The sequence below is a fragment of the Panulirus ornatus genome, chromosome 50 (genome assembly GCF_036320965.1).
Source record: "Panulirus ornatus isolate Po-2019 chromosome 50, ASM3632096v1, whole genome shotgun sequence".
Lineage (NCBI taxonomy): Eukaryota > Metazoa > Arthropoda > Malacostraca > Decapoda > Palinuridae > Panulirus > Panulirus ornatus.
The window spans coordinates 27,441,893-27,462,109 of NC_092273.1; the positions used below are offsets into that span (position 1 = coordinate 27,441,893).

The 20,217-nt window shown below is 46.5% G+C and overlaps 1 protein-coding gene across 1 annotated transcript in view; it reads left to right on the forward strand.

Annotated features, from left to right (window-relative positions):
• The first annotated feature begins 1,086 nt into the window (after positions 1-1,086).
• Positions 1,087-20,217, forward strand: part of LOC139764687 (uncharacterized) — a 113,600-nt gene continuing 94,469 nt past the window's right edge. The window contains exon 1 of the mRNA XM_071691571.1: positions 1,087-1,429. Within this exon, the coding sequence (XP_071547672.1) occupies positions 1,409-1,429 (21 nt within the window). The 5' untranslated portion in view covers positions 1,087-1,408. The remainder of the gene's footprint in view (positions 1,430-20,217) is intronic.

Below are 20,217 nucleotides of genomic sequence, written 5' to 3' on the forward strand. Positions count from 1 at the left end.
GTGGAAATAAAAAGAGCGTGGTTGAGAGAGCAGAAGAGGGTGTTTTGAAATGGTTTGGGCACATGGAGAGAATGAGTGAGGAAAGATTGACCAAGAGGATATATGTGTCGGAGGTGGAGGGAACGAGGAGAAGAGGGAGACCAAATTGGAGGTGGAAAGATGGAGTGAAAAAGATTTTGTGTGATCGGGGCCTGAACATGCAGGAGGGTGAAAGGAGGGCAAGGAATAGAGTGAATTGGAGCGATGTGGTATACCGGGGTTGACGTGCTGTCAGTGGATTGAATCAGGGCATGTGAAGCGTCTGGGGTAAACCATGGAAAGCTGTGTAGGTATGTATATTTGCGTGTGTGGACGTATGTATATACATGTGTATGGGGGTGGGTTGGGCCATTTCTTTCGTCTGTTTCCTTGCGCTACCTCGCAAACGCGGGAGACAGCGACAAAGCAAAAAAAAAAAAAATATATATATATATATATAAATATATATGCACATAATATAGATAAATTGTAGTATCGTAAGCACTGATCAAACGCGTTCGTTTGGAGGTAAGCTATTCCGCCAGCCTAGGTTCAATGAACAGCGAGGTTAAAGTAACGCTACGATGATTTGTTTAACCAATCAACAGGCTGGCGCCAAGTTTAGCAGTACTAGCACGTTTGTTTACAGAGCTGCTTCAGTAAGTAAGCAAGATCAACACTCTCATATCCACTTCCGTCTGTGCTGCATGACCCGTCCCACCACCACCATAGTCCTCCCCCTGGAGGGAATAATAGACGTAACCCCGAAGCGGAAACACGGTCACAGTGCGTGGTGAATGACGTCATGATTCCCTTCCAATATATGCATTCGTATATAAACATATGTTCATGTATATAAATGAAGCATTTAATGTTGATTATACATAACGTCTCAGGAGATCAGGTTACTGCATGATTAACACACGTCAAAAGAAAAGTATATGATAAGTACGAGTGATAAGAGAGAGATATGAAATATTACTCGTGGAGAGAAATGGCATCGTATCCCCCAGTAGGCTCCGCCCACTTTCGCCAGCTTCAATAAAGCCTGGAGCGACGCACGCTGGCCAGATCAACTCCATCGTTGACAGACGACAGGTCCTCCTTCCAGCGAACGTGTACGTTTGGCCTTCGTGTCTCTCTCTCGAGTGAGTCGTGCGCCTGACATCCTTGGTTCATAGCTCTCCTGAGGGCAGCCCCCACGGGCCTTACTTGTCGTAGGCACAGACGCAGCAGAAGGTGGATTGGACAACCTCGTCACCCAGTGGTGTTAAGTGGTTAATTCGACAAGACCCAAGATTTTCCCCCCGATCCGGAGTGTGTGGTGGTGTCCTTCAGGTGGTGCTGGCCAGCCAGAGTCTCCACGGTCGATTCAGAAGAGCCTTCCAACATGGCAGCCAGACTTTTTCTGGTAGGTTTCCCCAAAGTGTTTACCTCGTCCTTCCTGTGTTTTGTACACAGTTCAATATGTCTTATGTGTGAAGTTTGGTCTGGACTTAAGTCATGTTCGGGAATGTGGATTCCCATTTCTCTCCCTCAGTTCTTCTTTGAAGGCGATGAGGGAGACGGATACATGTTCATCTTTATATGTTTTTGTACATTGGTTAACGAAGCATTTATAAGAGCGTTGTCGGCATTTATTGACGCACACCAAGAAACACTTGAGCATCGATATGACAAAGAGGAAATTCTCAATTCTTTTGATTTGATTTTTTTTTTTTTTTTGTTTTTGTTCTGTTTTCTTCGTCTTGTTTAACTTTAGTGTGTACTAGCTGCTGCTCTGCACACACACACACACACACACACAAACTGGCAGACCTTGGAGAGAGACCAGTTCCCACAGTCTAAAACCACATTCAACTCGAGACACTTACCCCTCGAACATGATGGTGTGGCCTGTGAGCACGACGGACCGGCCCTGAGATAAGATAGCAAGGCTTAAATTTTAACCTGAGCCTTAATTGCCAGGTGTAAGATCACGCCATCCTAGACACAATTCATTTATCGCTCTTATGGGTCAAAATATTACGTTTGGAAACCAGAAACCTCCTGATGTCTTAAGCTATCCAAAGACCTCCAGTTTGCCACGCTGCTGTGTTAACTTGTACAGGACCTCCAGTCTACCATGCTGCTGTGTTAACTTGTACAGGACCTCCAGTCTACCATGCTGCTGTGTTAACTTGTACAGGACCTCCAGTCTACCATGCTGCTGTGTTAACTTGTACAGGACCTCCAGTCTACCATGCTGCTGTGTTAACTTGTACAAGACCTCCAGTCTACCATGCTGCTGTGTTAACTTGTACAAGACCTCCAGTTTGCCACGCTGCTGTGTTAACTTGTACAGGACCTCCAGTTTGCCATGCTGCTGTGTTAACTTGTACAGGACCTCTAGTTTGCCATACTGCTGAGTTAACTTGTACAGGACCTCTAGTTTGCCATACTGCTGTGTTAACTTGTACAAGACCTCCAGTTTGCCATGCTACTGTGTTAACTTGTGCAAGACCTCCAGTTTGACAACATCGTGCTGTGTTAACCAAACCTACCGGGTTGGGTGAGAAGATTCTGCTGTACTTCGCATGTCAGTCATGACATATTTGAAACTTGGGATTGTCACACACGTCACCTAGCGCTCAGCCCATGACCACATTTGGTAAAAATCTGCAAGAACCGAATTCACACGAATTTACGCATCAGTAGACCTGTGTGTGTGTGTGTGTGTGTGTGTGTGTGTGTGTGTGTGTGCACGCGCGCTCTCGGTAGGAATACATACATATCTTAATTCCAACATTTTCTGTTCTCGAAAGAAAAAGGGGAACCTTATAGGCCACACGATGAGGGTTTTATTAACTGGTTTGCGATTACGAATTGGGGAAATATGTTTGTTACATAAGTATAGCCAGTACGGAGGTGGTACATCATCAGAGTTGGCCGCTAACACACTCGGCACGAACCTCTCTTGTCTTGTCAGAAGACCCGACTAGAATGCTTGTTAATACAGTCGGAACCCTTACGTCACAGTCGGAACCCTTTACGTCGGCCGTGGTGCGACTTGAATCTGTATCTGACATCTGTGAAGCCCGCCTCTGCCGTCAGCTAGACCCAGGGTAATACTGTGCGGGCTACTACCTCACACTAATGAGGCAAATGTATATACATTACGTTTATGATTCTGAGGCAGAATAAATATATATATATATATATATATATATATATATATATATATATATATATATATTTATATATATATATATTCTTTCTTTCAAACTATTCGCCATTTCCCGCATTAGCGAGGTAGCGTTAAGAACAGAGGACTGGGCCTTTGAGGGAATACCCTCACCTGGCGCAATTCTCTGTTCCCTCTTTTGGAAAATTAAAAAAAAAACGAGAGGGGAGGATTTCCAGCCCCCCCGCTCCCTCCCCTTTTAGTCGCCTTCTACGACACGCAGGGAATACGTGGGAAGTATTCTTTCTCCCCTATCCCCAGGGAAAATATATATATATATATATATATATATATATATATATATATATATATATATATATATATATATATATATAGGGGAGAAAGAATACTTCCCACGTATTCCCTGCGTGTCGTAGAAGGCGACTAAAAGGGAAGGGAGCGGGGGGCTGGAAATCCTCCCCTCTCAATTTTTTTTTTTTTTGATTTTCCAAAAGAAGGAACAGAGAAGGGGGCCAGGTGAGGATATTCCCTAAAAGGCAGTCCTCTGTTCTTAACGCTACCTCGCTAATGCGGGAAATGGCGAATAGTATGAAAGAAAAGAAGAAAAGATATATATATATATATATATATGGCGAATAGTATGAAAAAAAAAAAAAAAAAAAAAATATATATATATATATATGTATATATATGTGTATATATATATATATATGGATATATATATATATATATATATATATATATATATATATCCCTGGGGATAGGGGAGAAAGAATACTTCCCACGTATTCCCTGCGTGTCGTAGAAGGCGACTAAAAGGGGAGGGAGCGGGTGGCTGGAAATCCTCCCCTCTCTTTTTTTTTTTTTAATTTTCCAAAAGAAGGAACAGAGAAGGGGGCCAGGTGAGGATTTTCCCTCTGGGGCCCAGTCCTCTGTTCTTAGCGCTACCTCGCAAACGCGGGAAATGGCGAATCGTATAAAAAAAAAAAAAAAAAAAAAAAAAAAAAATATATATATATATATATATATATATATATATATATATATATATATTCATTTTTTTTCATTTCATACTATTCGCCATTTCCCGTATTAGTGAGGTAGCGTTGAGAACAGAGGACTGGGCCTTCGAGGGAATATCCTCACCTGGCCCCCTTCTCTGCTCCTTCTTTTGGGGAAAAAAAAAAACTTTTTTGACACAAAAACGAGGGCGGTTGCTGCTGGAAGGGTCCAAATCTTTACTTTATTTGCTGCTTACAATTTCAGCAGGGGCGAGCTGTGGCCCCCACAGCACCGCTATGAGAGTTGACTTAAAAGCCGATAATCTATCTTCTTCGGTCATGTTTCTTTCTGCGTCAACTGTGTATTTCACTCAGCCAGTATAGAAGGCCTTATATTTTCCCCATCTTTCATGTGGTGGGCCTGGGGATGCAGCCCCCAACCGTTCCATGGTTTTTTCCGAGATAGTTCTGTGGCCGCTGGCAACGCGAGAGAGAGAGAGAGAGAGAGAGAGAGAGAGAGAGAGAGAGAGAGAGAGAGAGAGAGAGAGAGAGAGAGAGAGAGAGAGAGCGTTCGTTGTGATGTTTATTTCTTTTCTTACGCCGATAAGCTTTGGAAGGAGGCACATTTCATGTCATTCTCGTGAGAGATATGACCCACTCAAAAAAAACTCCCGAGACTCTTATGATTTTCTTTATCTTTGTCGTCCGTTTTATCTTCTATCTAAGGCTTGGCCTTGACTTAGACTTCCGTCCGTGATCGGATCCCGTGTTGTGAGCTCCCAGCTGTGGAAGAGTTTGCTACCGTGAGCTTTCAATGTTCCAGATACTTTGTAGTCACACACACACACACACACACACACACACACACACATATATATATAATATATATATATATATATATATATATATATATATATATATATATATATATATATATATATATATATATACTTTTTTCATACATATTCGTCAGCGAGGTAGCGTAAGGAACAGAGGACTGAGCCTTAGAGGGAATATCCTCCCATAGCCCCGTTCTCTGTTCCTTTTTGGCATAAGTAAAAACTGAAGGGGAGGAATTCCAGCCCCCCGTGCTCCCTCCCCTCTTCGTCGCCTTCGACGTTATTTCCGCTTTATTCTTTTTTATCAATAAATGAGTCCTTTACCACAAGCGTAAGTAATGGAGTTCGCTCTTAAGAAGCAACTTTGCAGTTGTTTAACCTCTACGTGGATGAAACATTTAGAATTTTGATGTTGGCACCACCGGTGACCTTGAATTGGGTGCAGAGGACTGACCCTATCATTAGGTCAGACATGGCCCACCACTCCTTCTCCGGCTGGTAATATGTAGTTAGGAAGGATCAATACCACAACAGAATGTGGTCAATTTTGTGTCCATCTCATGAGTTGAGAGGGGTCAGACTTGTTTGACAATCATTGACCCTACGAGAATGACCTAAAATTTAAGGGAAGTACTTCCGGTTAGAGCTTGTCTAAAGGCAAGGGGAAGCGGGTACTGCTGGGCAATATAGTTATAGAAAACGAGATGTGTGTGAGTTACTTGTTGTCAAGTGTTACGTGTGAGATGGAGAGATTGTCCTTTTGTGGATGGGAAGCCAGGCTGACGTAGGACAGAGACGACAGCTCTACCTGGGCCAAAGGAGTGGCAGTTGACAACCACTGAAGGGAAACATAAAGGGAGATTGCATACACAGATCAATCTACTCCTGGCGGATGACATACACAGACATGAGACACAGATCAATCTACACTTGGCGGATTACATAGACATGAGACACAGATCAATCTACACCTGGCGGATGACATACACAGACATGAGACACAGATCACCCTACACCTGGCGGATGACATACACAGACATGAGACACAGATCACTCTACACCTGGTGGATGACATACACAGACATGAGACACAGATCACTCTACACCTGGTGGATGACATACACAGACATGAGACAGATCAATCTCCACCTGCCGGCTTACATACACAGACATGAGACACAGATCACCCTACACCTGGCGGATGACATAGACATACACAGACATGAGACACAGATCACCCTACACCTGGCGGATGACATAGACATACACAGACATGAGACACAGATCACCCTACACCCAGCGGATTACATACACAGACATGAGACACAGATCACCATACACCTGGTGGATGACATACACAGACATGAGAGACAGATCGCCCTACACCTTGCGGATTACATACACAGACATGAGACACAGATCGCCCTACACCTGGCGGATGACATACACACACATGAGACACAGATGAGAGCTCAGTTCAAGTCTGGTAAAAGAGATTTACAGGTGTCGTGCACCAATGAACTCTGAGGAGCAGTGGATGAACCACGGGTTGGAAGAGGAGAAAAATTTGCTCATGAAAAGTTTTGTAACATCGTGTGTGATTATGGACCCACTGGGGTCTGACTAAGACCCTTTGTAAGCCCTGTAATCCCTTTGCGCCACCGCTCACGGGACAAGCATGGGGAGCACAGTGTATTTACTGTAGGTAATGGTACAAATCAATCAAGTGTTAGCAGAGATGGAGCCATTCCCCCATTCCCGAGGCAATAACAAACCTTCGCTATAAACACGGAAGAGACGAAAAAAACATCCCTGAGTTGATGGTAGTTGTCCCGACGAACAAGTTTAATCCTCCTTATTCAAGTGCTCATATTGACGGATAGGGAGGGCAGACATAGAAGTAGATACGGTTTAGTGAACAGCACATTTACAGCTGTGTGATCATTAGACCCAGCCGGGGGATGAGACTATATATTCATAGTGAAGGATTAGAGGTGATATCTATCGAGTGTTGAGATCGGGGTCATGTCGGGATGGAACCTAATGTTGAGGTGGGCAGTAAGTTAATCCAGACTTCTAAGAATGGAAAACATGAGAGTACCAAGCGTATTGGTGTTGGGGTAAGCATAGATTCCACCAGTGGTAATGGATTGGTGAACGTTTATTGATTCGATTTTGTTTTCAGTAGGATAGAGGATCTGTTGACATTTTGGTGAAAGGGATCATTAGAGAAAATGGAAAACTGAAGGAAGATTGAGCAACATTAGGGAAATAGAATGATAGTTTGGGGAGAGACTCGACGATCGTATTTTTTTTTAAGTGTTTGAATACGAAGATGTAAATGAAGACTGTAGTATCAGATGTACTCAAGACATGATGCACATGTCTATAGTCGTATAATTAATTTGTTTATGTTTATAGGAAATGATTTCGTAAAGGAATCTTAAGGAAATAAAGCTGACGAAGCCACACTTGGTGAGTTCCTCTCAACTTGACCTTACCGTTGTGATGACGCATGCGCGTTAATAAGTTCCCGGATACGGTTGGAACCCTACCGCGCTTTCGCGAAGGCCTCCCGGATCTTTTAAGATGATTCCCGGGGGGGCGCAACCCGTTGTGGCCACCATGAACGACCGAGGGAAACATAGGAGGTAGTGGGCCACATATCCAGGCCACGGATCAAACAAATGAAGTACAACTGCCAACTTAACATCACCGGAAACCAGACCAATCCACCCATGAAATTAGACCGAGGTATGATGATGATGGGGTCCAGCTAAGCCATCCCTCACAACCCAGGCTACCAGTGACACAACTCACAAACCCCACAACCCACAACACTGCTAGGACCATCCACAACACATCACTAACCCCACAACCTCACAGCACTGCTAGGACTATCCACAACACATCACAAACCCCACAACACTGCTAGGGCCATCCACAACACATCACTAACCCCACAACCTCACAGCACTGCTAGGGCCATCCACAACACATCACAAACCCCACAACACTGCTAGGACCATCCACAACACATCACTAACCCCACAACCTCACAGCACTGCTAGGGCCATCCACAACACATCACAAACCCCACAACACTGCTAGGACCATCCACAACACATCACTAACCCCATAACCTCACAGCATTGCTAGGGCCATCCACAACACATCACAAACCCCACAACACTGCTAGGACCATCCACAACACATCACTAACCCCACAACCTCACAGCACTGCTAGGGCCATCCACAACACATCACAAACCCCACAACACTGCTAGGACCATCCACAACACATCACTAACCCCACAACCTCACAGCATTGCTAGGGCCATCCACAACACATCACAAACCCCACAACACTGCTAGGACTATCCACAACACATCACAAGCCCCACAACCCCACAACACTTCTAGGACCATCCACAACACATCACAAACCAAACCCCCCTGACAAAACGCCACAAACCATGAACGCCACAAGCCACCAAACCCCTGACAATCTGACAACACACCACAAACCACCAAAACTACCTGACAACACGCCACAAACCACCAAAACCCCCTGACAACACGCCAAAAACCACAAAAACCCCCTGACAACACACCACAAACCACCAAACTCCCTGACAACACACCACAAACCACCAAACCCCCTGATAACAAGCCACAGATCAAGCCACTAACAACCTTGTACTAAATAGACACAGTTTTTCCCGTTGTCGGGTTTCGGACAATATTATACTTGGCAGTCTACCAACGCGACTGCCAACCAACCCACTGACAACACTGCAGGATGTGCTGTTGCCCGCAACACTTGACAGGGAGGTCTCGAAGCGTGGAACACTTGACAGGGAGGTCTCGAAGCGTGGAACACTTGACAGGGAGGTCTCGAAGCGTGGAACACTTGACAGGGAGGTCTCGAAGCGTGGAACACTTGACAGGGAGGTCTCGAAGCGTGGAACACTTGACAGGGAGGTCTCAAAGCGTGGAACACTTGACAGGGAGGTCTCGAAGCGTGGAACACTTGACAGGGAGGCCTCGAAGCGTGGAACACTTGACAGGGAGGTCTCGAAGCGTGGAACACTTGACAGGGAGGTCTCGAAGTGTGGAACACTTGACAGGGAGGTCTTGAAGCGTGGAACACTTGACAGGGGTAAGAACTGACAGTAGGATTTACTGCATGGTTGACAGAAGACTTGACAGGCAAAGGAAAGGCCACCACAGAACTGACAGGAAGGAGTTGGCAAAGGCAAAGTTGACAGAGTTGAGTTGAATAAGGTAAGGGTTGACGGGGGTGAGTTGGACAGGGATGAGTTGACATGGGTGGGTTGGACAGGGATGAGTTGACGTGGATGGGTTTAGAATTCTTCCCAAATTAAAGACAAAACTTGTTTATCTTACATTTTGATATTACTTGTATTATTTGATAACCTGCTAGATTTTATATATGTTGAAAAGATACTTCATAAAATTCTCTCTGAAAAAGCTACTCTCCCATGAAGATATATACAAGCACATTACTACCCATGGCTTGTATATCACCTGATGGTTCTACGTCTTGTGTCGCCCCTGGTGATATGATCATTACACGAAAGTGCACTTGGGAACTTATCGTTTTCAGAAGTACACTGCTACTTGTAACACCATTAAAACTTCTACGTAAAAGGGTATTAGAGACGAGGATTGGGGTACCGAGGATCAGGGGTGAGGAACTAATCATTAAGGGTAAGTACCAAAGAATAGGAGACTGGGAACTAAGGATAAGGCGATTGGGGACAAGGGATAGGTCGTAGCGGGAGAGAGAGAGAGAGAGAGAGAGAGAGAGAGAGAGAGAGAGAGAGAGAGAGAGAGAGAGAGAGAGAGAGAGAGAGAGAGAGAGAGAGAGAGAGAGAGAGAGAGAGAGAGAGAGAGAGAGAGAGAGAGATGAAGGGAATAGCAGTAGTAATTATAAGAAGAGATAAGGGATAGGGGGCCACAGAAGTGGATGAGAGAAATAAGGGAGGATGACAGTCAGGAAGCACTAGGTTAGCAACTGGTAGCAGAGGGTTAGCGGTTCTGGCTAGGTTAGCAACTGGTAGCAGAGGGTTAGCGGTTCTGGCTAGGTTAGCAACTGGTAGCAGAGGGTTAGCGGTTCTGGCTAGGTTAGCAACTGGTAGCAGAGGGTTAGCGGTTCTAGCTAGGTTGGCTTAGGTTAGCAGCTGTGGTTTGTCTGGCTTAGGTCAGCGGCTGTTGCTAGGCAGGCAGTCTCTGGCTAGTTAGACTTGGTATAGAGGCTGTTGCTAGGCAGGTTTGGGTTCGCAGCTCTGCCAAGGTATGTTTGGGTCAGCGGCTCTGGTTAGACAGGTTTGGGCTAGTGGCTCTGGCTATGCAGTAGGTCTTGGGTTATCGGCTCTGGCTATGCAGTAGGTTTTGGGTTATCGGCTCTGGCTAGGCAAGTAAGCTTGGGTTAGCGGCTCTCGCTAGGCAGGTAAGCTTGGGTTAGCAGCTCTCGCTAGGCAGGTAAGCTTGGGTCAGCGGCTCTCGCTAGGCAGGTAAGTTTGGGTTAGCGGCTCTCGCTAGGCAGGTAGGTTTGGGTTAGCGGCTCTAGCTAGGCAGGTAAGCTTGAGTTAGCAGCTCTAGCTATGCAGCAGGGCTTGGGTGCCAGCGGCTCTCGCTAGGCAGGTAAGCTTGGGTCAGCGGCTCTCGTTAGGCAGGTAAGCTTGGGTCAGCGGCTCTGGCTAGGCAGGTAAGCTTGGGTTAGCAGCTCTCGCTAGGCAGGTAAGCTTAGGTTAGCAGCTCTCGCTAGGCAGGTAAGCTTGGGTTAGCAGCTCTAGCTATGCAGCAGGGCTTGGGTGCCAGCGGCTCTCGCTAGGCAGGTAAGCTTGGGTCAGCGGCTCTCGCTAGGCAGGTAAGCTTGGGTCAGCGGCTATCGCTAGGCAGGTAAGATTGGGTGAGCGGCTCTCGCTACGCAGGTACGCTTGGGTTAGCGTCTGTGGTCTGTGTGTAGCAACAATAGCGGCAGCTACACACGGGCAACAGTTCCCAGAATATCAGAACGTTTCCAGGCTGGGCGTGGGCGTCTCCGGGACCCTGGCAGAACTGGATCCTTTTCCGGGTAGGTTCCCCCGGCTGCTGCTGGGGCGGCCGAGGTCTCAAGCCCAGCTGGAGTGTTACATCCCCGGGTTCATACGTCAGTGGTTGAGGGGTGTGTTTATGCAAATCGAGGACCATCTTGCCCTAGCGACACGACGTATCGCCCTAGGGAGGTTTAAGCGCTCGTGACGAAGGGGACACGCCCGCCAAGCAAGAGTGATATATTTTAAAAGTGTATCTGATGCAGATAGGAAATCTGGGATTTGCTTTGAGAATGGCAGAGGGGACGTGTAGTGCCGGCAGCCTAGCATGGCAGAGGAACGTGGTGTGCCGGCAGCCTAGCATGGCAGAGGAACGTGGTATGCCGGCAGCCTAGCATGGCAGAGGAACGTGGTGTGCCGGCAGCCTAGCATGGGAGAGGGACGTGGTGTGCCGGCAGCCTAGCATGGCAGAGGAACGTGGTGTGCCGGCTGCCTAGCATGGCAGAGGAACGTGGTGTGCCGGCAGCCTAGCATGGGAGAGGGACGTGGTGTGCCGGCAGCCTAGCATGGCAGAGGAACGTGGTGTGCCGGCTGCCTAGCATGGCAGAGGAACGTGGTATGCCGGCAGCCTAGCATGGCAGAGGAACGTGGTGTGCCGGCAGCCTAGCATGGGAGAGGGACGTGGTGTGCCGGCAGCCTAGCATGGCAGAGGAACGTGGTGTGCCGGCAGCCTAGCATGGCAGAGGAACGTGGTGTGCCGGCAGCCTAGCATGGCAGAGGAACGTGGTGTGCCGGCTGCCTAGCATGGCAGAGGAACGTGGTGTGCCGGCAGCCTAGCATGGCAGAGGAATGTGGTGTGCCGGCAGCCTAGCATGGCAGAGGAACGTGGTATGCCGGCTGCCTAGCATGGCAGAGGAACGTGGTATGCCGGCTGCCTAGCATGGCAGAGGAATGTGGTGTGCCGGCAGCCTAGCATGGCAGAGGAACGTGGTGTGCCGGCTGCCTAGCATGGCAGAGGAACGTGGTGTGCCGGCAGCCTAGCATGGCAGAGGGACGTGGTGTGCCGGCTGCCTAGCATGGCAGAGGGACGTGGTGTGCCGGCTGCCTAGCATGGCAGAGGAATGTGGTGTGCCGGCAGCCTAGCATGGCAGAGGAATGTGGTGTGCCGGCAGCCTAGCATGGCAGAGGAATGTGGTGTGCCGGCAGCCTAGCATGGCAGAGGAATGTGGTGTGCCGGCAGCCTAACATGGCAGAGGAACGTGGTGTGCCGGCAGCCTAGCATGGCAGAGGAATGTGGTGTGCCGGCAGCCTAGCATGGCAGAGGAACGTGGTATGCCGGCAGCCTAGCATGGGAGAGGAACGTGGTGTGCCGGCAGCCTAGCATGGCCGAGGAACGTGGTATGCCGGCTGCCTAGCATGGCAGAGGAACGTGGTGTGCCGGCAGCCTAGCATGGCAGAGGAATGTGGTGTGCCGGCAGCCTAACATGGCAGAGGAACGTGGTGTGCCGGCTGCCTAGCATGGCAGAGGAACGTGGTATGCCGGCAGCCTAGCATGGGAGAGGAACGTGGTGTGCCGGCAGCCTAGCATGGCCGAGGAACGTGGTATGCCGGCTGCCTAGCATGGCAGAGGAACGTGGTGTGCCGGCAGCCTAGCATGGCAGAGGAACGTGGTGTGCCGGCTGCCTAGCATGGCAGAGGAACGTGGTGTGCCGGCTGCCTAGCATGGCAGAGGAACGTGGTATGCCGGCAGCCTAGCATGGCAGAGGAACGTGGTGTGCCGGCAGCCTAGCATGGGAGAGGGACGTGGTGTGCCGGCAGCCTAGCATGGCAGAGGAACGTGGTATGCCGGCAGCCTAGCATGGCAGAGGAACGTGGTGTGCCGGCAGCCTAGCATGGCAGAGGAACGTGGTGTGCCGGCTGCCTAGCATGGCAGAGGAACGTGGTGTGCCGGCAGCCTAGCATGGCAGAGGAATGTGGTGTGCCGGCAGCCTAGCATGGCAGAGGAACGTGGTATGCCGGCTGCCTAGCATGGCAGAGGAACGTGGTATGCCGGCTGCCTAGCATGGCAGAGGAATGTGGTGTGCCGGCAGCCTAGCATGGCAGAGGAACGTGGTATGCCGGCTGCCTAGCATGGCAGAGGAACGTGGTGTGCCGGCAGCCTAGCATGGCAGAGGGACGTGGTGTGCCGGCTGCCTAGCATGGCAGAGGGACGTGGTGTGCCGGCTGCCTAGCATGGCAGAGGAACGTGGTATGCCGGCTGCCTAGCATGGCAGAGGAATGTGGTGTGCCGGCAGCCTAGCATGGCAGAGGAACGTGGTATGCCGGCTGCCTAGCATGGCAGAGGAACGTGGTGTGCCGGCAGCCTAGCATGGCAGAGGGACGTGGTGTGCCGGCTGCCTAGCATGGCAGAGGGACGTGGTGTGCCGGCTGCCTAGCATGGCAGAGGAATGTGGTGTGCCGGCAGCCTAGCATGGCAGAGGAATGTGGTGTGCCGGCAGCCTAGCATGGCAGAGGAATGTGGTGTGCCGGCAGCCTAGCATGGCAGAGGAATGTGGTGTGCCGGCAGCCTAACATGGCAGAGGAACGTGGTGTGCCGGCAGCCTAGCATGGCAGAGGAATGTGGTGTGCCGGCAGCCTAGCATGGCAGAGGAACGTGGTATGCCGGCAGCCTAGCATGGGAGAGGAACGTGGTGTGCCGGCAGCCTAGCATGGCCGAGGAACGTGGTATGCCGGCTGCCTAGCATGGCAGAGGAACGTGGTGTGCCGGCAGCCTAGCATGGCAGAGGAATGTGGTGTGCCGGCAGCCTAACATGGCAGAGGAACGTGGTGTGCCGGCTGCCTAGCATGGCAGAGGAACGTGGTATGCCGGCTGCCTAGCATGGCAGAGGAATGTGGTGTGCCGGCAGCCTAGCATGGCAGAGGAACGTGGTGTGCCGGCAGCCTAGCATGGCAGAGGAATGTGGTGTGCCGGCAGCCTAGCATGGCAGAGGAACGTGGTATGCCGGCTGCCTAGCATGGCAGAGGAACGTGGTGTGCCGGCAGCCTAGCATGGCAGAGGGACGTGGTGTGCCGGCTGCCTAGCATGGCAGAGGGACGTGGTGTGCCGGCTGCCTAGCATGGCAGAGGGACGTGGTGTGCCGGCTGCCTAGCATGGCAGAGGAACGTGGTGTGCCGGCAGCCTAGCATGGCAGAGGGACGTGGTGTGCCGGCTGCCTAGCATGGCAGAGGGACGTGGTGTGCCGGCAGCTTAGCCTAACGCTGGCTGGTTATGTGGGTGATCCGGGATGGTTCGCCACACCCTAATCACCTCTCTCCTGGCCGTGGTCGGAGGAGGAGTTGGCGTCTGTGAACCTGGCACAACCCAAGAATTGAATACATTGCAATTATCCTGTCCGTGTGGTGGCATGAACTGATTATATACGTAGGGGAGTCGTGTTCTTGTAGGAGGGAGGCCGATTCCACGTCGAAGTGAGCGTCATCCCCACCTGCTGTGTACAGCACTATGTTCTACCGAAGCTTCCTCTATAACCTTGGCATTCACGTCCCTCTCATTAACACTTATGGTCATCATCTGTAGCGAGTCCAAGTGTCTCGGGTTTACGGAGACGCGCGTGTGTCGTCACTGGTACTGACGTGGGAGAGAGGGAAAGTGGGAGTTACCTTGTGTCACATATTGGTTGCTCAGTCCTCATGGAAGCAGGACGGAAGAATTTTCCTACTAAGCGAACACTGGACAATTAATGCCACATCATGATGTTATGTTTACATTCTTTTCCTTCTGTGTACGTCATCAACCTACGCTAATATCCAGGCCATTACGAAGCATTTTCCTCATTATCCACGTCATTAGGAGGCGACGAAAACTGAAATATAACCTTAGGAAAGAAATGAGTCAGTGCTAATTATATTCGATGCTCCACGTCGTACATGGATGGCTCACAAGGAAAACAGTTGATGTCACCTTTTATGAAGGATGGACAGGAAGCACTAGGTTATCAACTGATAGCAAAGGGAAAAGATATTATATATATATATATATATATATATATATATATATATATATATATATATATATATATATATATATATATATATATATATATATATATATTCGTATGAGTCCACGGGGAAAATGAAACACGAAAAGTTCCCAAGTGCACTTTCGTGTAATAATCACATCATCAGGGGAGACACAAGAGAGAAATATAACAGTCAGTTGATACACATCGGAGAGACGAAGCTAGGACGCCATTTGGTAAACATGTGATTGGACTCATAGGAATATATATATATATATATATATATATATATATATATATATATATATATATATATATATATATCTTTTCTTTCAAACTGTTTGCCATTTCCCGCATTAGCGAGGTAGCGTTAAGAACAGAGGACTGGGCCTTTGAGGGAATACCCTCACCTGGCCCAATTCTCTGTTCCTTCTTTTGGAAAAAAAAAAAAAAAAAAAAAAACGAGAGGGGAGGATTTCCAGCCCCCCGCTCCCTCCCCTTTTAGTCGCCTTTTACGACACGCAGGGAATACGTGGGAAGTATTCTTTGTCCCCTATCCCCAGGGATATATATATATATATATATATATATATATATATATATATATATATATATATATATATATATATATATATATATATATCAACGATATTGATAATGGGGTTCACTGTAAGATTTCAAAGTTTGCGGGTGATGCTAAGGTATATACAAGGTACATACATATACAACTAAAAATGAACGTCTTCAGCTTTAAACTGACACGGACAAACTGATGGACTGGGCGAACAGGTGGCGGCTGAATTGTAATACTGATAAAAACTGTTTTCCTTACCGATAGTCCACAGGAAAATTAAGCTACGACATGAATTCTGTCGAGCAAGAAAGGATCGATGAAGACAAAGGACCTTGAGACCTAAATCCCAGCACAGAATCAGTGAAATGGGCAAACACACTTCTTGGATTCGAATTTAGGCCCTGGGAAACAATCCTCACACTCTACAACTCACTGGTGCGTCCCTCATCTTGAATATTGTGAACAACAACAGCAACACTGCCAACTGCTGTGTTAAACGATTGAACTGATTTCGTTTAAATGGATCACATGTGGATGATGTCTGAACTGTTTCCTAAGAAGCTTTACGCAGACGATTACCAAATACCTGATACTTTTTGTGTGTGTTATATTTGCGGAGATCCAGCTGGGGAGTTTTTATGGACTAGGATAGAAAAAAAAAATATATGCGAACTTGATGTAAGTTTAATATCTGTACTTCTCCTTGAGCCAGATTTTTTTTCTTTGGAATGAAGATAAGTGATGCATCTTAGTTTGGTTATTAAGCTGGCCGATTTATTTATATCGAACGTTAGCATGCACTAAGCTGGCTGATTTATATATATATATATATATATATATATATATAGAGAGAGAGAGAGAGAGAGAGAGAGAGAGAGAGAGAGAGAGAGAGAGAGAGAGAGAGAGAGAGAGAGAGAGAGAGAGAGAGAGAGAGAGAGCTAAGTTTCGTCTTGGCTCAGTACTCGATGAAAAGATCCTTCTTCCTCTAGCAGAAAGATGGTCTGCGTTTCTCCTACTTCCTCAAGGATGGTATGGTTACAGCCAGACATTCACCACAACCGTCATCACTGAAGTGTCATGCACACATCGCAGGGTTGGCCGGAACATCAACAACATCTTGAGCAACTTACCTAAACAGGTCCCCAAGCGGCCGCTCCGGGCGGGTAGCGACTATCCTGACCACCCATTTTTTTGTCAGTCTCTTACAGTTGGTTTTTGAGGCGGTCACGTGTCCAGAACCAGCCAGCCTGTGTTTGTTGTCATTTCATATTACAGTGGAATTGTTCGAAAGGAATTGTGATTTCAGCTTGACCAATATGCCTTTCTTTCTCGAAAGGGGATTAGAAATGTAGGCCATGTTTATAACTCATGATAACGAATGGTTTATTCTCAGTCGTGTAAAATGCAAGGTTACGTGATAAAGGTTAGGTTTTGAAGGTCAGTGAATCAACTCCAACTGGGCAAGTTTTTCTGCAGAGTGTGGGTTTGTACAGTGCATTAAGCAGTCAGCGAATCCCAGGTGCAGAGAGATGGCTGGCAGCCGCCGCCAACTCCGTGGTGTTGCCCACCGGAGGGCGCGGTCGCGGGTCGACGCCAACCTAGCCTAGCTTCCCTGCTCCATTTCTCTCCATTTCCCTTTTAAGATTTTGGAAGACTGTCGCTTTTCTATGATATCCAGCATTTTTATCTGACTGTAGGGGGATCGTACTTAGTTGAATAACACGGGGATTTACAGACATACAGGCAATGGAAGGCCTACAGGCAAATAGAAAGTTGATCTTTTTCTTCCTCTATTGCTTGATCAAGTCACTGGGTAACTTACAAACTAGAAACGATCATCTCGTCTTCCTGGAAGAGTCTATTGTTGTGGCATTTATGACTTCAGCAGGCAACTTATTCCGGTTTTCAGTGAATATTCATCAAGTACTTCCGAATGTCTGTGTGAAATCAATTCTAATCTACGAGATTTGAAAATTACTTCAGTCTTTGCTCATGGCTTTCCAGTTTCCTTTCTTTTGCCCTTTGCTGATTGGGTTCATATTGAAACGAGTTATGTAAAAAAAAAAAAAAAAGTCAAATTACGTAAAAAAAAAAGTAATTTTTTTGCAGCTGTTGTATAAAATACATACACACACCCTGAAAGCATACCTGGTATGCTGAAAGCGAAACATGAATATTGTAATTACATAGACGTTTCTTACTCTTGAATATTTAGTTTTGATTGGGAACTAGAAATCCTTCCCGGGCAACGGGGAACCTCAAAGTGAACCCAATGTGTTAGGTATCACTAGGTGTCGACTTTCTTTTTTGAGACCTTTCAGAAACATGAAATTGTAATACCACTGTATTTCAAGAGACAGTTTGTGTATATTACCGAATCCCAGTTTTGAGATCTGACTGGAGGGGGTTGGGAGGAGGGTCGCGTGGAAATTTAATAAACGGTCGTAAGGTTGACTTAACAGATAATCATGAAATATGTCCTTGAGAGAGGGTGAGAGAGTTGCTCAAAGGGTTGAATAGATTTGTATTCAACTGTGTCAGAAGACCAACAAGAGGTTAAGATAATGCTGTACAAGATAACGTACTCTCTGGCTTTTATCATCATCGCATTCTCTCTCTCTCTCTCTCTCTCTCTCTCTCTCTCTCTCTCTCTCTCTCTCTATATATATATATATATATATATATATATATATATATATATATATTGGAAAGGATCACAATTGAGTGCGTGATCAAGTATATCCTTGCGAGTCCACGGGGGAAATGAAACACGATAAGTTCCCAAGTGCACTTGGGAACCTATCGTGTTTCATTTTCCGTGGACTCACAGGGATATATATATATATATATATATATATATATATATATATATATATTATATATATATATATATATATTTTTTTTTTTTTTTTTTTCAAACTATTCGCCATTTCCCGCGTTAGCGAGGTAGCGTTAAGAACAGAGAACTGGGTCACTGAGGGAATATCCCCACCTGGCCCCCTTCTCTGTTCCTTCTTTTGGAAAATTAAAAAAAATTGAGAGAGGAGGATTTCCAGCCCCCCCGCTCCCTCCCCTTTTAGTCGCCTTCTACGACACGCAGGGAATACGTGGGAAGTATTCTTTCTCCCCTATCCTCAGGGATAATATATATATATATATATATATATATATATATATATATATCATACTTTTCGCCATTTCCCGCGTTCGCGAGGTAGCGTTAAGAACAGAGGACCGAGCCCTTAAGGGAAATCCTCACTTGGCCCCCATGCTGTTCCTTCTGGTGAATTAAAAACGAGAGGGGAGGATTTCCAGCCCCCCGCTCCCTCCCCTTTTAGTCGCCTTCTACGACACGCAGGGAATACGTGGGAAGTATTCTTTCTTCCCTATCCCCAGGAATAATGTGTCTGTGAGTATATATATATATATATATATATATATATATATATATATATATATATATATATATATATATATCATTCGCGTATAGTAAATTAACTTTTGTTGAAAATAAATCTGTCCCCAGCAGGATGTGTCAACTGTCTATTTATATCAAAGAATAAGTGATAAAGGAGTTGGAAAAACGCCAGTTCAATCGCCTTTCACCTCACTGAATCCACCAAATGTTGATGTTTGTTTGTCATGTGCCTCGATGGTCATCTGAATGAAGAGAATTCCTATTTGTTTATAACCTTGAGCTATGAAGCAAAGGCAAGAAAGGTCATTTTGAACTCTTGAGTTCTTTTGAATTCTTTAAAAGCAAAGTTCCCTTAAACTAGCCATTTTGAAGGGACTACGCTGTGTTACGGAGTTTATTTTTACATCTCTCCTCCTCCTCCTCCTCCTCCTCCTCCATATGCACGTCCAGTGTCTGTCTTATAAAGGCAGTGTTGTCAAGCATGATTTGGCACAGAGAGATCAACATCAAACGCTTTTCAATTCACCAAAGAGAAAAGCCCAAGGGACTGAGGATGATTAGGACTTGAAAGGTGGACTTGGACAGTGGACTTGAAAGGCAAAACGAGTTTGATCATAACTATTATCAATGTTGTTAAGTATATCGAATCCTTTGTTTACAAGACTGGAAACTGAACGCTAGAAAAAAAAGTGGCTTAGGTAACTTTGTCAGGTTATGAAGTGAAATGAATTATTCCGTAAAGATATTATATATATATATATATATATATATATATATATATATATATATATATATATATATATATATATATATATATATATAGAATTTCTTTCGTCTGTTTCCTTGCGCTACCTCGCAAACGCGGGAGACAGCGACAAAGCAAAATAAATGAAATAGAAAAAAAAATATATATATGTGTATATATATATATATATATATATATATATATATATATATATATATATATATATATATATACTTAAGAGAAGAATAATGCCAAGGATATGTTCGTACGATTGGCATCAGACAGCGAATGTGGGCACGACAGAACACATTGTGGCATTTACGCACCACGACTTGATCAAACTAAGAAAGTCATATT